The sequence below is a fragment of the Bactrocera oleae genome, chromosome 4 (assembly GCF_042242935.1).
Source record: "Bactrocera oleae isolate idBacOlea1 chromosome 4, idBacOlea1, whole genome shotgun sequence".
Lineage (NCBI taxonomy): Eukaryota > Metazoa > Arthropoda > Insecta > Diptera > Tephritidae > Bactrocera > Bactrocera oleae.
This window is the reverse complement of record NC_091538.1, coordinates 66,012,266-66,033,700: the sequence shown is the minus strand read 5'-3', so window position 1 is coordinate 66,033,700 and position 21,435 is coordinate 66,012,266. Positions and strand designations below refer to the sequence as shown.

Below are 21,435 nucleotides of genomic sequence, written 5' to 3'. Positions count from 1 at the left end.
TAGAAATTTATTAATCTCGAGAGTATTAACTTGATAAAGTGCAGAAATATAATTTGCGTAAAAAATAACGGTGATTTAATTTCCTTTAGCCTTGTAAGGTATTTAACTAGTTCTGTTAAAAAAGACTCATACTAGTCTAAGTCTAAGCAGTCTAAGTGCTACATTGTTGTTGTTATTATTATTAAATTCTAATTTCATTTATCTCATAAGTTAACAATCAACTACGCCATTACAGTGCAACCAAATTAAATTACAGCCAGACTCAAGCAAATTCACTAAATTTTTCTTCCACATACTGCTGCGGCGCTCCTTTGTTTATACTTAAGGAATTTTCTTTCAGTCCTTAAAAGCATTTTAAAAGCGACGCGCAATAATAACTTCACCACATCCTTATGAACCCTTAGCTGGGTGTATGCGTGTAAGCTGTCGTAGTGAATGGGTGTGTGTGTGTATGAGTAAACAAAAGGCCTTACCACAAAGTCAATTTTGATATTTCTCACTACCGTTAACATTGTGGCGTTCCGCAAGTTACGAAAAAAATAATAACAGCAACAAAGTTGCTGCGAACGAGAAACAGTTCTTAGGGAAATCGTGTGAGAGCGCAGCAAAAGGGAACTGCAACTACAAGTGAGCTTAAGTTTAACTTAAGTGCTCGAAACACACACACAAACTCAAACAATTACATATACACATATGCTTAAGTAATCGCACTACATTTGCCTCCAAAGCATTTTTGCAACGCTGATATTTTAATGAAGAAAATTAATGTAATCGCTTTAGCGTCTAAAATATTCTTGGTATTTGATGCATCCGTAATGCTTACTTCCCACACACCACATTTGCTTGATGAAATACGCGCGCATTATTTTTGTTATTTTACGCAGGTAAGCAATAACTTAGACCGCGCTACTGAAAAAAGCAAACACATTACGGTAAAATTTTGCAGTACTATTTCTGGAGATAAATGTAGGAAGTGATGATAAAATGTGCTTCAGAGAGCGTGAGTTGAACCTCTAATGCGATAACGTGTTGTGTATACGGTTATATAAATAAACATATTTAATTATAAGGTACAATAACGGTTTCTTAAATACAATTTAAAAGCAAGTGCTCTAGTGAAGATACAAAAAAAAATGAAAGACAAAGCATAATATAAATGTCTTCTGTAAGCGCAGAGAAAAGCTTGAAGAGGAGACCAGAAAAAACGGCTGCACCAATACTAAAATAACCCTCCCAAGTCCATCTTTATAGCACAAAATGATATAATATGATCTTTATCTTAACTTTGATATGTCTGCTTGTAAGGCAGCTATATGCTATAGTCATCCGATCTTAACTATTTTTTTGTAAAATGTAGCGCTACCTTGAATAGTACTCCGTACCATCGTAAAGATATCTCGTCAAATAAAATGCAGCAACTTGAGTTTGATCCATCTGTTTGTATGGAAGCTATAAGCTTTAGTGGTCGAATTTTGGCCGTTCCGACAAGTGAGTAGCTTCTTGAGATGCACAGGACGTGCGTGAAATTTTAGATCGATATCTCAAAACTGATAGTTAGACGGACGGACATCGCTAAATCAACTCAGCTTCTTAAGCTAATTATTTATATATATTATATATATATACTCTCCGACGTTTCCTTCTGTTTAGAGTATAAAAACTGACAGCAAAGTTTTTCATTCATATAATCTGGGGAGCAAAGACCGCCGCAGCCGAGTCGATTGATTGAAGTATATACCGATATATATGTGCTCTGGGCAATCTATTACACAAGCAAGACGTTTTGATTTCTTGACAAACATAAGAGGAACTATGCGGTGATATCAAATTTCCATGCTTCATTTGCACATCAATTCTCATGCTCCTAATTTGAGTTCAATGATGTGAATATGATGGAACTTTGTTCAGAAGGTGGTTTAACAAACTTGCTATAGTTTTGTTCGAATGATTTCTGAGAGGGGTAGTTTTTTTTTAGACTAAATCGGTAACTAAAGGCAGTATGTCATCTTTGTTTCCATTCTCTTGACCGGTTTTTTTTTTAGACAACAGCAAATCAAGTCACAAAGACCGAGTTTAGTTAGTTAAATTGGTTAAGTTAACAAGATAAAGAAACAGTGCGCCAAATCGTCGCGCTGGCATCAGAGAGATAGCAGAGGATCTCAAGATTTCTTACAAATCCACTCAATACATTGCGGTTAATATTTTGGGAATAAAACGTGCCAATCAACTTGAATCTTATGCAAAAACGTCGTCGTGTAAATGTCGCATCTGAGTCAAACAGTCAATAAAGAATTTTAGTTGGTCGATAAGAGACGTCTAAGTGCAGCAACTGGTAAACGACCGGATAAGTGGGCAGAAAATTCATGCATTTATCAGCACTGAACCCATTAAAAGTGATATACTGAAGGCACTGAAAGCTTTACCAGCTGAGGCTTACAACAGAGGAGTAATTTAATTAAGCACTGGCATACTGGTATTGGTTCAAAAGCATTTTTTTCATTACGATATATAAGCTTTGTACTAAAGTACGGCAATTTTACGTGTTGTTTTTTACAGTCCATGTCAAATTTTATCAAATGGTATATACTAATATTCTCAACTAAAATATACAAGCTTTAAGGTCGTCGTAGGGAATTGGTTATAGCAAGTATAACCTCTTTGTATATAGTACTTAGTTTCTCACAAAAAATCAGAAACAGATAAAAATTTAGCTAGACTCATAGCAGTATTCTCTTAGTATTGCGAAATTCTGAGCGTCTTATTGTCATTTAAAAAAAACACTCATAAAGTCCAGAACTTCTAGAAAATAAAATTTATAATTAACCTTCTTCATCAGTTCATTATGATAAATGAAAACGGTGGATTCATATTTATACAGTAGTGATGATACAATTATCGACCTTTTTTGCACTTTGTTGACTTCTTTAAATCGTCGCTTTATTTAAAATACTCCTCTCTCTTCTTTTAAGTTTTAAGCGAGAGCAAATTTTAAAAAACATCGCACAAACTTGTTTTTATCTACACAAAGAAACTACGAGGCAACAGGAGCGGCTGAGCTAGCGACAGAAACAGTGCCATCATCGGCAGCAGAACTAGCTGGGGGAATAGTGCTGGAGGTAGATGCAGTAGTGGAACCTGGTAAACCACTGATGAAACATGCGTACAACTCCTTATAAGTTTCGGCAGTTTGCGAAGTGTAAGTGTACTGAACGCCGCTGGTGCACGAAGTCTCCTTATCACTGATCGTTTGTAGCCCGCTCTTCAATGAAAGCGCAGCAGTCGAAGCGCTGTCCGAGATCGTATAGATGTCCATAATATCAGCTGAAGACTAATTGTATAGGTGAATAATTAGTTTACAGAGATATATTCACATACAATTACACAAAAACACTTACAGTGGTAACGTAGCAGTTGAAGAAGTCCAGAGTATCATTGTCGCTATTGCAGGTAGTGAATGCATTGCAAATATTGGTGGTCTGATTCACAAAGGCAACGCGGTTCACAGCAGCCGTGGCGGTGAGATTAGTCGCTGCTTGTGTGGCCACAGTGACGCATTGCTCATATTGCGCCGAGAAATTCAGGGAGATTTGATTTATGATTGGCATATAGTAATTGAAACACTCGGTGGTGATTGTGGGGTCAGCAGCGCCGCTCATAGCATTCGCCTCAGCCAACATGCGGAGTATGCCATTGTCAGCGTTAGCCTTGACGGCGTGTGCAAGTGGTGTGGCCTAGTAAGTTAGGAAGATTATTGAATAAATAATTATTTACTTAATAACTTGATATTTCACTTACCGCAGCAGCGCCAATTAACGCCAAGCAAAAGCAAGTTAGAGCGACAGTTTGCATGTTGTTAGGTCGTTAGCTCGTACTTTTCGAAAAGTATAACACTAATGAGCTGCCCAAAAATTAAAATTGTCTTTTATAGCTACAATCTGTGCTCTTGAAGTAATTAACTGATTTTGCAAATCACAAATATTTATGATTGAGTAGTTTATGGGTCATTATCGATTGTTGTTGCAAAGCAATTGTGTTGAAGGCAACATCTATTTTAGGAATTACTCACATGCAACGATGAGCCAAGGGGTCGAAACGTTTATGTAAAAGTCTCAAATATGCACGTGGTTTTTAGGAATGACATATTAACTTTTTTCATAAATGCCCTGACGGAATGTCAAAGTGTAGAATTATACATAAAGACATTTAAGAGTAGAGAAAAGAAATTTATGTGGTATGGTACTTTTTATATGATCTTATCATTAGCCTTTGTGAATCTGATTTGTAGTCGAATTCTTATATATAAAATTATGGGAATGACGAAATGTTTTATTGTGATCGTATGTATTTAGAAACACCATTAAATAGAGCAATGTTGCAAGTCAAAATGGTGTAATAATTTTTTTTGTCTATATCAAAGAGATAGCAGAGGATCACAACGGCTCTTATGGCCTTAATACATTTTAGTTAGTATTTTGTTAATGTAGCGTATCAACGTTCGCTTTATCCGTGTTTAGGATTAATTTTTTTAATCCGATATTTACAATTACAAAGTAAATAAAAAATTTAATTCAAATGCTAATTCAATTATTTATTAATGCATTATTTGAAATCCTGGCTACAACCATAACGTACACCGACACACTCGCACTATGCTGATCATGTGTGCGACAACAGAAAGAGTGTAACACAGCCTCTCGATGTGAACTCAATTTCGGTCAAATGTTAGAGGAACACTCTTATTTTTTTTTTTACCGATAAAGATCAAGAACTTGTATTTGGAAGATCATTGAGTTCGGCATGTTAGCTCGTAGCTCAACACAGTCCATACCTAAACTCGCAGTCAATACCTTTTATGCGCATATTATCATATCCTTTATACCGCATGCATGAATAATAATAACTACTATGAGGCTTATAACGTTATCTACACAAGTCAGCGGTTTTAAAGTACCAATTGGACTGTTACAGCTTTCTAGAAATATTCCGAAAAAAAATTATTTTTACTTGTTTTTAAAACCCCTTTGATATGAATTAAATGGAATAATTAAAATTATATGATATATTGGGAATTGGTAGCCTTGGCCCACAGAGAAAAGAAATATGCGAAGGATCGCAGGTGCTACATTCTCAATCGTTGCCACTCATCTAATAATGCCTAAACTCAAGAATATGTCTAACACGAAGTACAAAATGACTACCTAAATCACAGAGTTATTAAAAATTTATTATAAAAATTTTAAATATAAATTTCTTACGACAAAAAATGGTTAATACGACTTCTTCAAAATTTCATTAAAAACTATAAATAGAAATTTATTTATTTTAAAACTTTAAAAAATATATAAAATGCTCAAATTATACAGATAATTGTCTGCATGCTCTGATATAAATATATTACGATATCTTGACTTCTCATTGCCCTTATCTCAACTAATTGGTAGCATGTGAACTGTTGTATATAATGTCTTTGATATACTACAAACATATGTACACATATGTAAAACGAAAATACAATAAAACACAGTAAACGTAAGTGTGCATGATAAAAGTATTAAGTGGACTAGCAAATAAAAATATATGACAAGCTCAAAACTCAATATGTATTAGACAGCTGAAAGTGAACGTGAACATATCACACTTGACAATATTAGATTTATAGCTATAAACAATATTTTGGAAAAGTAACGCTTAGTCAATCTTCAATTAACATTTAATAGCAATTAACGTGACAACTTCATTTTACACAACTGAATAGTAAGAGAATATAAATGTATAGAAATACTTGGTTATTAAACTCTTGCAACATGTTGCTACAGGGTATAATAGTTTTTTTCACCTAACCGTGAAGTTATATATGGTATATATAAATCTAACTTGAATAAAAATTTAGATATCGCAATGAAACTTGGTACACGTCTTCCTTCGCAAGAAAATGAGGATGAGTTTGTAGATGGGCATAGACGGACTGCCACGCCCACAAAACGCTATTGAACGAAAACTTATTGAGTGCCAAAGATATTAAAATACAGAACTGTAATTTGACACAGCGGTTCGCAGTAGCAAGAAGTACCTGTGGGCCGAAAATCTAAATGTTAAAAACTACTATAAGCGCGATAAATCAATAAATAAATAAGCCAGATACATTAGTCTTTAAACCTTGAATGGTTGAAGAGAACTTTTTAGGAGTTGAGGTCAAAATAAGATGATGAGCGTGGCACCGCCCGCATATAGGTGAAAACCCATATCGCGGGACCTGCTCAACCAATATCAACCAATTTCGGTAGGTAATACTAGCCTGACATTTCTACATTACAGTGTGAAAATGAAAATCGAAGTCAGACAAAAGCCCATATAACAAAATTTTAAATTTCCAGTATAAAAATCAAGCACTAGTAAAGGTATCGGGATAAAACTTCGACCGAATATGAATGTTGAATTCTTTTGCAATATTATTTTATATAAAGTTTTGCCAACACCTGAAGGTATTTTGCAAAAGTATAAAAGTAATATGAGTTAGTAGGTGACCTAGAAAATACTTGTCGATTTCAAGACACATTCCTGTCCCCTTTAGATTTTTGTTTGGAACTTTAAAGTTTTAAAAAATTCTTACTCTTTGTTTCAAATGCAAATGTCAAAACAAAAGTAAAAATGCTCTTAAATCCAATTTTTAAAAATGGCAGGGCAGAAACCTAGCATGTGCTAAAAGATAAGATTTCTAGATATAATAGTTATTAATTGTATGTCTAATTTGATTATATCCGTCAATATAATTTATGGCAGTTGTTTTTTCGGCTCGCACTATACGAAGTTTACAGAATAGTTGACGGCTTGTTCGAGCTTATAACTCAAGCAAACATTGCCCCCATTGTTTGGTGAATCGTCAAATTATTTAAATTTATCACCAAATGGTCACTTTTTTATAATCTCATATACTTATTGTTGGATTAAACCCCAATCACGGCCCCCATGTAGTGAAAATTTAATTTAAACTTATTATAATTATAAGTGACTCACGCATTCGCTACTCTGTGTAATTTCCGACAGGCCTCTCAGCTTTGAAGCGTCATAACTGTCTTGCGTTAATCGATAAAAGTTAAGCTAAGGATACTCAATCAAATGTATATATCTACATATACATATGTGTAAATATGAACATATAACAAAATTGCCAAATTTGTTGGTATCTATAAACCTTTAACAATAGCTATGAAGATAATTGTTATGGCAAACTGATTTGAAATTGCGGCTGCTCATTTGACCGAAAGAACTCGCGAAGTAAACGACTTGACATTATGCAAACGATGATTTTCACAATTTTGATTTTGGCACTCATTGGCACAACAACGGTAAAAACAAAAGTTTTTAAGCATATATGCAAACAATAACATATTATATAACATTTCAGGCTGTACCACCGTTTGCTGTCGCTCAGGCCGAGGCAAATGAAGACGTAATCTATTTACTGGGTCCAAATACGATTTCATGGGGTTCTGCTGACCCCGAAATCACATCGCAATGTTTCACTTACTACATGCCACTCTTAAATCAAATTACGCTGAACTTTTCGGTGCAATATGAGCTATGTGTTACTGTGGCCTCACAAGCAATAACCAAGCTCTCTGCTTCAGCAGCGCAGAATCGTGCAAATTTCGTAAATGAGACGACCAACATTTGCAGTGCTTTCACTTCGTGTAACAGTGAGAACAATAATTTAGACTTTCTCAATTGCTATGCCATAGCTGTAAGTATTTTTGAACAATACTAGCCATTTTTATTCTAACTAGAATATCCTTTTTGCGACTAGTTATCTGCTGATATCAGCGAAAGCTATAATCTGTCGGGCAGCGCTTTAAATGCAGCTATATCATTGAAGGGTGGTCTGCAGCAAATCAAGTATACTGAACAAATCTGCAAAAATGAGGCCCAACAGGCATACTCAACACAGACCTCGAAAACTTATAAGGAATTATATGCCTGCTTCGCTAATGGATTGCCAATCGCTAGTACTATTAAAGCCTCAGCTAGCACATGAAGTCTATATAAGAAACTGTTCAGTACTTATTGCTATCCAAAATTTGTTTTTATTCAATTCCACTTTGAATATGAATTAAATGAATTCAGTTTTGAGAATGAAAAAATTCTGTAACACTAAAACTAGCACATTTTGTTTGGAAAAAATTCTCTCTATGAAAGAACAGGAAGGTACAATAATTCGACATATCTCCTCACCATATGTCGGCTAACATACATATTACAGCTGGAAGGCCAATGCATATAGTATACTATTTAGTAATACTTGTAGGAATTGGATACTAACAACACTTGAAAAAGTCCAAATTGACGCTGTTGCAGGAAGTGAAAGCACTGCAATTAGATGGAGGTCTCATTCAAGAAATTTGCACGATATGCACATTCGATAGCAAGCTCAAGATCAGCAAAGACTTCCAACAAATTGGATGCGTTGAGCAAACTGAGGATCCCAGTGACCGGTATAACCTGGGGTATTAAAATTTTCTATATTTCTTTATGGAAAAACGCAATTTGTCTTATATTTGAACTATCTACTGCGGCGGCAATGAAGACCAAGGGTGAGACCAAAATGATCACATTTAAATAAGTTTTTTTTTAAAAATTTGCTAAAAGGTGAAGTTTGACTAACACATTAGTTCTATTTACATACACCTAACCGTGTTTTATTTTTAGAGATTACATTGGTTTCACGGCTTCGAAAAGAAATCAATTATAGTCTCTTGTAATTCTATAACATCTCTAGAATATAGTTCTGTATTCTCAAGTTGATACCAGTAATAGTTTTGGAGATACAGCTTGAAAAGCTGCGAGCTCGAGGTCAGCTATACAGTCACTTAAAAATTTAAACGCGTTTTTCTCAAAATCGGTTATTAAGACTTCTCAAAAGCTACTCAACTGATCTTAATGAAATTTAACATAGGTCTTTGAGATATAATTTGCAAGTCTTGCCGCGGAGAAATTTTTTTGTTCAATTACAACTATTTAAGAAACAAAAAACGTCGAGAAATTTTCACCAAAATTTGCACGTGTTTGTAAAATCGTCTACCAAAAATACAATTTTCCCTCTTTTCATTTTTGCTCGTTCCAATACCTAGTTAATGGTCTTAATTCAAACACGTATTTTTATACTCTCGCAACCTGTTGCTACACAGTATAATAGTTTTGTTCACCTAACGGTTGTTTGTATCACCTAAATGATCAGGATGAAGAGACGAGTTGAAATCCGGGTGACTGTCTGTCCGTCCGTCCGTCCGTCCGTGCAAGCTCTAACTTGAGTAAAAATTGAGATATCTTTATGAAACTTGGTAGACATGTTTCTCGGTACCGTGAGACGGTTGGTATTGCAGATGGGCGTAATCGGACCACTTCCACGCCCACAAAACGCCATTAATCAAAAACAAATAACTTGCCATAACTAAGCTCCGCAATAAGATACAAGACTGCTAATTGGTACACAGGATCACGTTAGGGAGGGGCATCTGCAGTTAAAACTTTTTTTTAAAAAGTGGACGTGGTCCCGCCTCTAATAGGTTTAATGTGCATATCTCCTAAACCGCTAATGCTATAATAACAACTAGAAGCAAATGTTTTTAGCACTTCTATTGACGGTGTGAAAATAGTTGAAATCGGGTGGCAACTCCGCCCACTCCCCATATAACGGTACTGTTAAAAACTACTAAAAGCGCGATAAATCCAGCAATAAACACGCCAGAGACATTACATTTTATCTCTGGGATGGTTTGAGATAACTTGATAGGAACCGCGTTCAAAATTAGACAGTGGGCGTGGCACAGCCCACTTTTAGGTGAAAACCCATATCTTGGGATCTGCTTAACCGATTTCAACCAAATTCGGTGCATAACGTTCTTTTCATATTTCTATGTTATAGTGCGAAAATGGGCGAAATCGGACTACAACCGCGCCTTTTTCTCATATAACACCATTTTCAAATCCATCATATCAAGCAATAATGATTATATGGGGGTAAAACTTTGCGTGAATAATACGTTTAAAGTATGCCACCTTGTGACCAAAAATTGTCTAAATCGACCCAAAACTGTTCAAGCCCCTAAGTACTAAATATGTGGACCCCAGTTCCTATAGTTGACCTTCTACCGAAAATATCAGCCAATCCACAAAGAAATCTCAAACGAGTATACCATTTGACTTTGCGAGAGTATAAAATGTTCGGTTACATCCGAACTTAGCCCTTCCTTACTTGTTTCTTTTTACTTTTGATGATCCTGTTAGAAATTCTGCTGTCAACGCGGAAGCACCGCTTTTCCGAGGGTCTGCTGGAAATGACGTCGTAATGACTGAGTTTTGAATATTTTCTTTTGAGAATTTCACCAAATCTTTATCAAGTATATATCTAATAATAATAAGTTTGTATAAAATATTTAATTTTTTATATAAAAAAAAAAAAATTATTGAAAATAGAACGTTTTTTGCTCGACAAAACTCAAGTCACCCCTTAAATAATGATGTAATTTTTTAAATAAATAATATTTGGAACTTGGAACTACTCACAATAGAAGATTAACCAGTATCTTCTAATAATTTAAGGCACGAAACCTTGGTGTAATACTACGGCAGCTTGAATTTGTAATTAATATGGTAAGTTTATATATTATATAAGAATATTCCAAAGTTCAGAACGACTAGACGAATTCCTCATTGATAGCTATTAATCCGTTCTTATTTCTTAAAAATATTATAAAACTGATAATTAGTACTATGGCTTCGTTGCAGCCGAAGTTCACGTTTTTTCTTATTTTCTTGAGAATTTATATCCCACTTGCTCAACATCTGTTACTCAACGTTAAGACTTGGAAATCCACAGGCCTAACGATTTCAATCCCAGTTAATTTTGATCAGATGATAAAATTATGTTATATATATTAAATATCATATATGTAACTCATTAGACGTATTAAAGGTGTAAGCTTCTAATAAGCAAAAGTGAATCATACATGTCTGGCTTTCTGGCTAAGCATGGGGGGGAAGTCTTTAAGAACGTCACGCTTTAATAGCAGCATTAACTGATAAGGGAAGCCAAACAACACTCAATCAAAATTATCTGAAAAGCATAATGCAATTAGATACACATAGACAAAACAATAATATGTAGAATGCGATTGTGAAGACGATTGGTATAAAAGAGAGCATTAAAACTTCGAAAACTCATTATTTTACAAGTAAATGGAAAGTAAAGAAGGCAAACATATGCAAACTATAGCATTAGCAATTTTCTCGTTGGCCCTCATAAGTACCACATTGGTAAGTAAAAATATAAGCAGAATTACTTTCTCACTTCTTAAAATAAATGAAATTCTAACTCCACAGGCTGTGCCCTTTACCTACGTTGCCAAAGCTAAGGCTGATAATAATATACTAAACATGCTCGCCGAATCCAATATGTTGAGTGGCTCGGCTGAGCCTGAAATCACTATCGAATGTTTCAACCATTTTATTCCGATCTTAAATCAAATTTCAACCAACTTCTCGGTGCAATATGAACAGTGTGTAACCGTGGCTACACAAGCTGAAGCGAATCTCTCTACCTCAGCTGCACAGAATCGTGCAACTTTCGTTAATGAGACCTCTGCTATTTGCAGTGCTTTCACTTCCTGCAACAGTGACAGCGACAATTTGAACTTCTTCGACTGTTATGCCACAGCTGTAAGACTTTTGGAAAATTATAATTCGTTTTTGTACTGCTTAAAATACTCTCCTTTTGATTAGGCTTCTACTGATGTCAATGAGATCTACAATCTGTCAAAAGATGCTGCCAATGCAGCCATTTCTCTTAAAGGTGGATTGCAACTAATTACGGATACTGAGGAAATCTGCACCAATAACGCTCAACTTGCATATGCTGCGCAGACCTCTGAGACCTATAAAGAATTGAATGCTTGTTTTGTCAATGGCTTGTGAGCCGCTAGCACCGTTACTGCTAATTAAGCCAGTACACAAGTTTTAATCTAAAAAATATTAAAAGTACTGCAGATGGGAAATTAATAATAAAAAACAATAAAAGTTCCAATTTTGTTGTTCATATACTAGTACATAGGCGCACGCACACATAACACCACTCATATATTAAACATAATCAATATTTTATTAGTGGTATACTTTTAGGCACTGCAACAGTCACTTACAAATGAAAAGCCGTAAAATTAAGAATGAAAGAAAATTTCTTTGTTTCGCTTATTTGTTATCTATAGCTATAGCTATAACTAGCGGCGAAAACTGGCAGCAAATTGCTGCATATGTAGAACATGTACTACGCAATAACAAAATCGACATAGACGCGGACCCCCGGATGAATTCCACTGAATAAAAGAAAGTCAGCCTGATGCTGGCTACAAAATTGTAGGCGTCCCTGGACTTAAGTAATGCAAAAGCTGTCCCGGAGCAAAGGAAAAATCCATGATAGAAAAGGGGAGTATTCAAGTGGGTACACCACTCACGTAGGATGACGATCTCTATATGGTGGGAAGGCATTTTCAACACTCCTTGCGGCCTAAGCAAAAACAAAACAAAACTAATCCTTTAGCTAGACCGGCCCTACTTTTTATATAATATACATGAGTCATGAATTTATGATCTTCATGATGCAGATAATCCATTTCGATACATATGTGGAAGATTTAATCGCTAACGAGAAGTTATTTATTAATTTCTTAAGTCTCGTTGGAAAATTAACCTTTGCCGCGACTGTAAGCATCACTTTAAAATCATTTCATGACATCACATCAGTTCATACATATATGGTATATCCTATTTTTAGCGACTATAACAACTACAAGCGCGGTGGCACATATGGAACGATCTTAAATTAAAAGTGGACAAATATTAGCTTGGGTAAGAACTGAAGCAGCTCGACCTTCCCAAGCGACAGCGCTTCGCTCTATGGGATTCCGAAAACCTCCAAGAATATCCAACGTTTTTGTGTCCAATTTTGTTCAGCGGAAAACAAAATCCACAAAAAAAAAAGATTTGGTGTGGTTTGTGGGCCAGTGGAATAATAGGTTCATATTTGAAATTTAAGCACGTGATCTCGGCGACATCTGCTTTCGACGAGATGGCGCCACCTCCCAACCATCGCAAATCAATGGATTTATTGAGAGAACACCTCGGTGAGTAGATAATTTCACGTTTTAAGCCGGTCGATTGGCCATCGAGATCGTATGCCGTTTAACTTTTTTCTGTGGAGATGTGTAAAGTCTAAATTCTATGCGGACAATCTCGCTTCGATTCAAGCCTTAACCGAGTCATCGAAAATAATATTCAAAAAATAAATGCCAAAGGCTGTTCTTTCGAATGATAATCAACACTCCCGATTAAATAAAACTTTTCTGTGGAAACCTCAAAATGGATCACCCTATATAAGTTGCAAATACTTATATCGGATAATTGTATATCGTTAACGGTGGATTTGTGGTTGCGATTTTTTTCCACTTTCTATTGTGTTTGGACATTGCTGTTGCACAATTACACTTACGTTTTTAACGCAAATTTAATTTCAAGTATTGTTTATAAAAAAAAAACACATTGAAGTGGAAATAAATTTTGATAGCATACGTTTTATTTTGGTGAGTTAGAAATTTTTAGATTAATTTCAAGAGCATTATGTGATAGTTACTTTAAAAAAAAAAAAATTTCAAGGTCAATTTAACGTAGTTGCTTGAATCGACAATGTCAACAACAACGAAATAGAAAGGGATTTTTTTCTAAATTTCAAGTGCATTTTTTGATAGTGAAATTTTTTGCCATTTTTTTCCAACTTTAATTAGTTGGTTTAATTAACAGCACTTCACTTCGAGAGATAATTTTTCCGTGTGTTTTGACGATCTCCCATTACTTCCTTGTTTGGTAGGCGATATTTATTGCTAAGCAGGCATTCATTCAATTATTTAAATTTTTTTTTTGGAAGTATAGTGTCGTCGATTTCAGGACTTACCATAAATCACTTTCAGGGAGAGTACAGTGACAAAGAAATAGAGAAAATTTGCAATTGCGTAGAGCACAAAATGTAATTAATACTAAAAATTTAAATTTAATCGAAGCTTTTGATAATGTTGATAATAATTCAGTTCACATTTTGTTCAAATTCTTCAATAAAATTGTTTTTCTATTGGTGGAGTTTCGACCACTTGCGACCTTAGCGCTTACAGTTATATAAGACTTTTATTTGTGTAATAGACCTTTAAATGTGATATTATATCACGTCATATGAAATGAAATCAAGTGATATATTTAAGTATGGTACACCACATATCGCAACATTTATGTAGAAAAGTATCACTTCGTTAAAAATACATCAAATGATTTACCATATCACATGATGTCATATACAAAATTGTAATTCTTTATATAATTTGCTGAAATTTGCTAAAATAAAAGTAAAGTGTCACATGTCTTTAATCAGACCATCAAATATATATTTCCTACATTTTACCGCCTTTAATCGTGTATTAGTACAGGGTGGCTCATGAATCGTGCTACAAAAACAAATCGTAATAACCTTTTTTAATCAACGCATTACATTTATTTTGCTTTTATTATATAGTTTTTTACATAATTATATTAATTAATTATTTTTAAAATTATGGACCGTAAATGACGTCCATGCTCAGCCACGCATATGCGACACCTATTAAGAAAATTATTTATTGCGGCCTGAAGGGTTGAAGTCGGGATTGCCCGAATTATCGATTTAATGGACTGCTTAAATTCAGTCAGATTGCTGGATTTTATTTTGTACACCTCTGGCTTGGCATAATCCCATAAAAAAGTCTGGTACAGTCAGGTCAGATACCTTAGGTGCCAGCGCAATGTAAAGTTAATTTGTTTTCAAATTTTCATTGGAGTTCCGCAGTAACCGTTCTGGCTATGTGTACAGTTGCTTCACCTTGCTTCGACGCAGTTCTGGGTAAAAAAACATATTCAACATTTTTCAATAACGATGTCCATTGACAGTTACTGTTACACCGTTTTCTTCAAAAAAGTATGCTCCGAAAATACACCTTGATGAAACTGCGCACCACACAGTGACTTTTTCTGGGTAAAGTGCCGTCTCGCAGATTATTTCTGGATTTGATTCACTCCATATACGGCAATTTTGATTGTTTACATTGTAAAATTCCAGGTAAATAGGCAAATTTAGTGGGTTTAGCTTGTTATTTGAACTTTGTACGGAAACAGGTTTACGTCATCTTGAATTATCCATTGTAATGACCGTCTGCTAACTTCAAGTTACGCATGTGTGCGAGTCGAAACTCTTGGATTTGCCTGAATTGACGGTGCAACAGCCGCGATTGTTTCTTAAACACGAATATAAAGATATCGATGATACAGTCTTCTTGCGATACTTCAAAATTCGGCAAACATGTGTACAAACCTCATAATGGTACATCTACTGAAAGGAATGCCACCAAAATCCCGTCTGAACTCCCTTGATTTGGACGGAAATGAGGGGCTGTAAAGCATGGTACCGCTGCACTATTCAAACCCTCTTTTTGGTATCTTAAGTATTCACTTTTAAAAAATTTAAATAATAACCTGCCAAATAAAAAAAAAAAGTAAATCAAACACTCACACAGAAAAAAAGTTATTACGGTTTGTTTTTGTAGCACGGTGAAACATGATAGACGCTGAAAGAAGACAAAGTTAAACCATATAAAATATGATCTTCTATATTATATTTTCAAACTATAAAACAAAATATAAGAAATCATATGATTTATAAAACTGAAGGACTAGTTCCCATATATACAGATAGACAGACTGACATGGTTAAATCCCCTCAGCTTGTCACGCTGAATATTTATACATATTTTTTATAAGATCTCCGATGTTACGTTCACAGTTTTACAAACTTTGGGGCAAACTTCATATACTGTGCTTAGGGTATAAGCACTGGATTTCCACTGAAAATCAAGTTCAATCAAACCAAACGAAACTAAATATGTAAGTGGCAACTAAGCTAATGGAACTGAATGCGAGGCAACTATTCTAAGCTGCTGACAGAAACCAAATTATACTTCTGATAACTCTGCACGCCGCCAATGAAATCACTTTCTTTAATTATACGCTGATAACCACAAAAGAGTATTGCTAAAAAATTTCTAAAAGTGACGAAATAATCACATAAAATTTAACTTCTATTAACAGTCGCTTGAGTCACTTACTTCGCTTGAGTCACTTATTCGGACAAAAGTTGGAAAATCCCCAACCTAAATGGCAGCAAAAAAAATCAGCAGGTACAAATATAGATGAGAAATGAAGTGGTTTTCAACGATAAAATCATCAAGCACTTAGGCAATGACAAGTAAATTTGAACTTAATAGAAATGTATGGCACTTATCTAAACTAATTTAGTACACATTTGTTTATATTCACATAACATAAGTAGTTCCTGGTAATTTAAGTAGCTAATGCCTTGTGCGTATTTTTATAATGTATAGTGTAATGCGACACTTATAATTGTTAAAGACCCTTCGGGAGAAAACGCTCTTTAAAATCTTTCGGTGTTTCTTATGCCTTGGGGCTTTTCATACGCTTTTTTTTCTTTATGATTACAATTTACAGTTTGAGATTTAACGTAACAATAAGAAGAAAAAATTTGCCACACAAAAAAATTCTAAACATCAAATCAATAACTTTTGAAAAATTTAATTGTGATTCGTATTTATGTTCGACATTGTCATCTAAGGGTTAATAAAGCGAAATTGTAAGAACGCAAGCTCTTTGGCCTACAAATCCAAAACAAAACAAAATTTTTAGTTAAGAATGCCAAAATCTAACTCAAATACAATAAAAGTACTAAGCCATAAACTCTCTTAATACGTGTTTTTTATATGGACTCCTTCTAAGAAATATTGAGTGCACAAACAAAGCAAAGGCTTTTGTTTACATCAATTTGCAACAATTCGAAATTGTTTAATTTTATTAAAAAAGCAACTTCAGTACCCTTGAAGCTTTATCGTTGAATAAAAACTCTTTGGAGCGAATGTTTTATTTATTTCAGTTGTTCCTAGAAGATATAAGCACCAAATTATTAAGATTGCAAATTATTATTTGAGCTTTAAAGCTTTTCCTAAACTGCTTAAGTATAAATTTCTTAATATTTTTGAATTTACTTGATATATTTATATGTAAGCTCTCAAAAAGCTCGTTCTAAAATACGTATGCAATCTGATGGTTGCTAAAATTATTCGAAGCTTTTTTGAGTTAATAATTATTTCGGCATTTTAAATTGTTATATGAACTTTTAAGCTCTTTTCTATTTAACTGTTTAAGTACAAATTATATATTTATATTTACTCGTATGTGCTACTGAGCTATTTTGAGTCGATAATTTTTTGCACTTTTAAAGAATTCGTACTCACATTTTCTAAACTGGTTGAGTAAAAGTTCATGAAGTTTTTGCTGAATTTCATAGATATATATTTAAGCTCGCAAAAAGCTCCTCGAAATCAAACTGAACGGTTTTTAACTCTTTAAAATTCAACCACGTCCCTCCCGTTCCTCTTTCCGACTTCATCCAATTATAATTTTTTTTTTTGGTTTCAAAAATTATATACCCCGGTCTAATAAAATTTAAAGGTATTACAATTTTCATTACCTAGGAATATTTTAACAGCGATTATTTTAAATAATTTAAAAATAAGTTAATTATTTTTACTAATAATGGTAAAAAGGTTTTGAGCTTTCCAACAAGGTACATCACCCACATACACATGCGTGCAAAACCGCAATGTTTACATTAGAGAGTCGCTTGAGATACAACTTCTTAGAAGGGAAAATTTTTTTTAATCAATGGAGGAAATTATAAAAAGATATAAATATATACGAGTGAATATACGATTATTATTTTTATGTTCAACAAAATGTTTATATATATATATTCGACGATATAAATGTGATCACAAAGTATGCGGAATATATGAGGAGAGCTACTCGAAATACGCAAATCAAAAGGTAAGCAAATACGCAATAAACACTCATAACGGTGAGCATCCAACAGTTGTAGGTGTGAGTGTATGTGCGCTAGTTTATCAAATGCTAATTGAAACGTGCATACGAAGGAATCAGAATACCCAACGTACATGCCTTACATATGTTAGAAATTATCAGATGCCACCGCACTCCACTTTCAAGATAAGGAACTCTTAAGAGGCCTACTAAGCATTTCTCGCAAATATTAATATAAAGTAGTTGTGACACTTTCCGAATTCAGTTAAACGCACAATAGCGCACGGTACAGCAAAAGCAAAGTTAATCGAGTGGCCTGAAAGGATTTTAAGAATAGTGGAATAAAATAAAATAGAACAGAAATATGTTCAAAATCGTATTGTGTGTACTCAGCACCATCCTGGTGGCGGAGGTAAGTGATTTTTTTCTTTGTGTTAAAAAGATAATTTTTGTAAAAAAAAAAAATTTATTTAAATACTTATATTTAAATATTTGCAATTGTTTTCAAACTTTGTAATACTATTAATTTTTATTAATATTTTTTATAACTTTTAAATTTTTATGATATTTTTGTTTTCAATATTTTAAAATTGTGTTAAATTTTTTAAATTTATTTTTTAATTTTTTAAATTTATTTTTTAATTTTTTAAATTTTTTTTTTAAAATTTTAGTTTTATATAATTTTTTTTATTAATTTCTTTGTATTTTTATACCCTGCACAGGGTACATTAAGTTTGCCACGAAGTTTGTAACACCCAGAAGGAAACATCGGAGAGTCTATAAAATATATACCTAAATCATCAAAATGATGAGCTGAGTTGATTTAGTCATGTCCGTCTGTCTGTCTGTATATATACGATTTAGTCTCTCAGTTTTTAAGCTATCGATTTGAAATTGTGCACCTGTTCTTTCCTCACTAAGAACCTGCTCATTTGTTAGAACAGAATTTGACGAGATATCTTCAAGAAATTTTTTCTTGCTTTGTTTTATTAAATTTTTCTTAATTTTTTTTAAATAACTTTTAAAATTTTTGTTACATTTATTTTTTAATATTTGAAATTTTTTTTTTAATGTTTGTTAATTTCTTATTTTGGTTTAAAAATATTTTTTTTACAATTCTTTATAATACTTTTATAGTGTACGGTCCCCAGCCGCATTTCAGCTCGTGCTGATATCGCTTTGGGCAACTTTCTGCTGGCCCAACAAGGACGCGCCACAACACCGACATCAATGCAATGTTTCACCCTTTATGTACCGCTACTGAACGAAGCAACCAACCAGTGGGCGATAGAATATGAGAGATGCGTGCAAGCGGCAGAAGATGGTCGTGATAATATTTTGGCACAGGCGAGTACACTCCAAAGTGGCATCTCTAATTTAGCAGCTGGTGTTTGTGGTTATGTGCAATCGTGTAATGTGATCAATAATTCATTGTCGGCACTCGACTGTTTCGGATATTTGGTGAGTGGAAAGCAAGATTTTTTATAATTATATAATAAAAAACATAATCATTAATATTTTCTACTTGTATATATAATTTATTGCAGTCTTCAAACACAGTGTCCACCATTTACGTCGTCTCTAATAATGCTTCCGATGTGGCAGCAGATTTACGGCAGCAAATCAATTTTGTTGACGTCGAGTCCTATCGTTGCTCAAACGCGAGTGAACGTCAGTATGTGGAGCGCACTGGACAAATCTACACCGCGCTTAATTATTGTTTAGAAAATGGTCCACCACCAACAATACCACCACCCACCACCACTACAGTCAGCCCCTCTCTATCGTCCGCTGACGTAAATGATATACAACTGATTTCTGCTCCTCGTCGTACGCCCTTGGGTGTTTTGAACAGTCAGCCTCGGACGGCTGCTGCTGCTCATCCTGCGCCGAGGAGTAATTTAATTTCCATTTTCAATAATTGGTTGCATCAAAATGGCAATCAAGAGGCTCAAAATGTGTAAAATGTTAATGTAAAATAGTCCTACAAGAAAATCTGTTATAATAAATATATTATTTTATAAATATATATAATACATCTATATTTAAACCCAAAGTATATATGGAAGATTTATTTGTATCTTTCCAAAATTTTGGTTAGATTACATCATTACATTATAACTCCTTTTTCTCAAAGAATTTAAAACTTTTATTTTAATATATTTAGAAACTAGTTTGGTATTAAAGCGTCCGGAAAGTACAGTCGTTCAAAAAATGTCGATATATATACTCCCCGTAGCTTTAAATGTATTTTGTTTTCAAGTTGATTGTACGAGATATTGTCACTTCTATCGGTCAAACACAAAATATTAAATTTTTAACGCGAAAGAAATGAAAAAGAAAATATCCGAGAGGAAATAAAAAGGGAAGTGTGAAGAAAAAGCGATATAAAAATAAGTAAACAGTCAGGAAATGCAAAGGAGACACCGTAAAAAAAATTCAGCTGTCTCTCTTCTTGATCTATAAAATTTGCTCCTGCTTAGTTGAAAATTTCATATTTGAGCATATTTTACTTTCGTGTTAAATTTTAGGAAGTTCCGATTTTCTGCAAGTTTACCTTAGCAATATCCTCTATGCCGGTCGTCACTTCTTTGTTTCGTCCAGATTTCTCTTTTATACTACCGCTACTAGTTTATATCGAAATATGCGAGTATGATATTCATATATACAAATACTGTGAGAACAGCAGAATTTATGACGATTCAGTCAACGCGAGTTAATCCGCACATTACAAAGTTTGGAGTTAATACTTCATGGTGACGTTTTTATGTTATATAATAAATCTAAGACAACACTATTTGACGACAGTTATATGTTGGTGCCGGTTCACACGCGCACCCCTTTTTGTCACTAAAGCCGGTATTTTAAAGCGAGGGGACGACAAAAACGGGACCGTGCCACTCGTGCTCGGGTTTATATTCGTAACAGCTCGCTGCTACGCAATTCGACATTTTGAAATTCCTTTCATGGTTGCAATAGCGCTCGATTTCAAATCAATATTCACTTGTCTGAACGTCCCTATTGTAAACGCGACACCAACAAAAAAGTTGCCGATAATGAGCGCCAAAAGAGTACTCGTCTGAACGCCGTCCAAAGGTTCCATAATGTACGACGTTATCATCGTCATCGTAACAATCAGTAATGAATGGAGGTGCGAGAGAGAGCGAGATGAAGCTAACCATTAATGTGATGAGAGAAAATAATAATGTCATAGACCCTATAAAGTATTTACTACAAGTATATGTATGGTAAATAATTATCCTGACGAGCTGAGTCGATTTAACCATGTCCACCTGTATGTACATCCATCTGTTTGTCTGTATATATGCAAACTAGTCCTTCATTTTTTAAGATATCGTTTTGAAATTAAGCCGACAAGCTGATATTGGACCACTATAGGATATAGCTGTCATACAAAAATAC

General features: G+C 34.1%; 4 protein-coding genes across 4 annotated transcripts; 3 read left to right on the top strand and 1 right to left on the bottom strand.

Moving 5' to 3' along the window:
* Nucleotides 1–2,789: 2,789 nt before the first annotated feature.
* Nucleotides 2,790–3,949, bottom strand: LOC106627287 (protein TsetseEP). The gene is made up of 3 exons (XM_014247353.3): nucleotides 3,796–3,949; nucleotides 3,396–3,731; nucleotides 2,790–3,328 (listed from the first exon to the last, which is right to left on the bottom strand). Exons 1-3 carry the CDS (start codon nucleotides 3,847–3,849, stop codon nucleotides 3,032–3,034), a joined length of 687 nt encoding a protein of 228 aa, XP_014102828.2. The 5' UTR covers nucleotides 3,850–3,949; the 3' UTR covers nucleotides 2,790–3,031.
* A 2,864-nt stretch (nucleotides 3,950–6,813) lies between these two features.
* Nucleotides 6,814–8,155, top strand: LOC106627293 (uncharacterized). The gene is made up of 3 exons (XM_014247360.3): nucleotides 6,814–7,346; nucleotides 7,406–7,741; nucleotides 7,805–8,155. The coding sequence occupies exons 1-3, from the start codon at nucleotides 7,293–7,295 to the stop codon at nucleotides 8,030–8,032; spliced, it is 618 nt and encodes a 205-aa protein (XP_014102835.1). The 5' UTR covers nucleotides 6,814–7,292; the 3' UTR covers nucleotides 8,033–8,155.
* A 2,667-nt stretch (nucleotides 8,156–10,822) lies between these two features.
* On the top strand, nucleotides 10,823–12,124 carry LOC106627286 (uncharacterized). Its single transcript, XM_014247352.3, has 3 exons — nucleotides 10,823–11,310; nucleotides 11,377–11,712; nucleotides 11,776–12,124. Exons 1-3 carry the CDS (start codon nucleotides 11,233–11,235, stop codon nucleotides 11,965–11,967), a joined length of 606 nt encoding a protein of 201 aa, XP_014102827.3. The 5' UTR covers nucleotides 10,823–11,232; the 3' UTR covers nucleotides 11,968–12,124.
* A 6,138-nt stretch (nucleotides 12,125–18,262) lies between these two features.
* On the top strand, nucleotides 18,263–20,068 carry LOC106627269 (protein TsetseEP). The gene is made up of 3 exons (XM_014247335.3): nucleotides 18,263–18,424; nucleotides 19,150–19,473; nucleotides 19,560–20,068. Exons 1-3 carry the CDS (start codon nucleotides 18,377–18,379, stop codon nucleotides 19,974–19,976), a joined length of 789 nt encoding a protein of 262 aa, XP_014102810.2. The 5' UTR covers nucleotides 18,263–18,376; the 3' UTR covers nucleotides 19,977–20,068.
* Nucleotides 20,069–21,435: the final 1,367 nt, after the last annotated feature.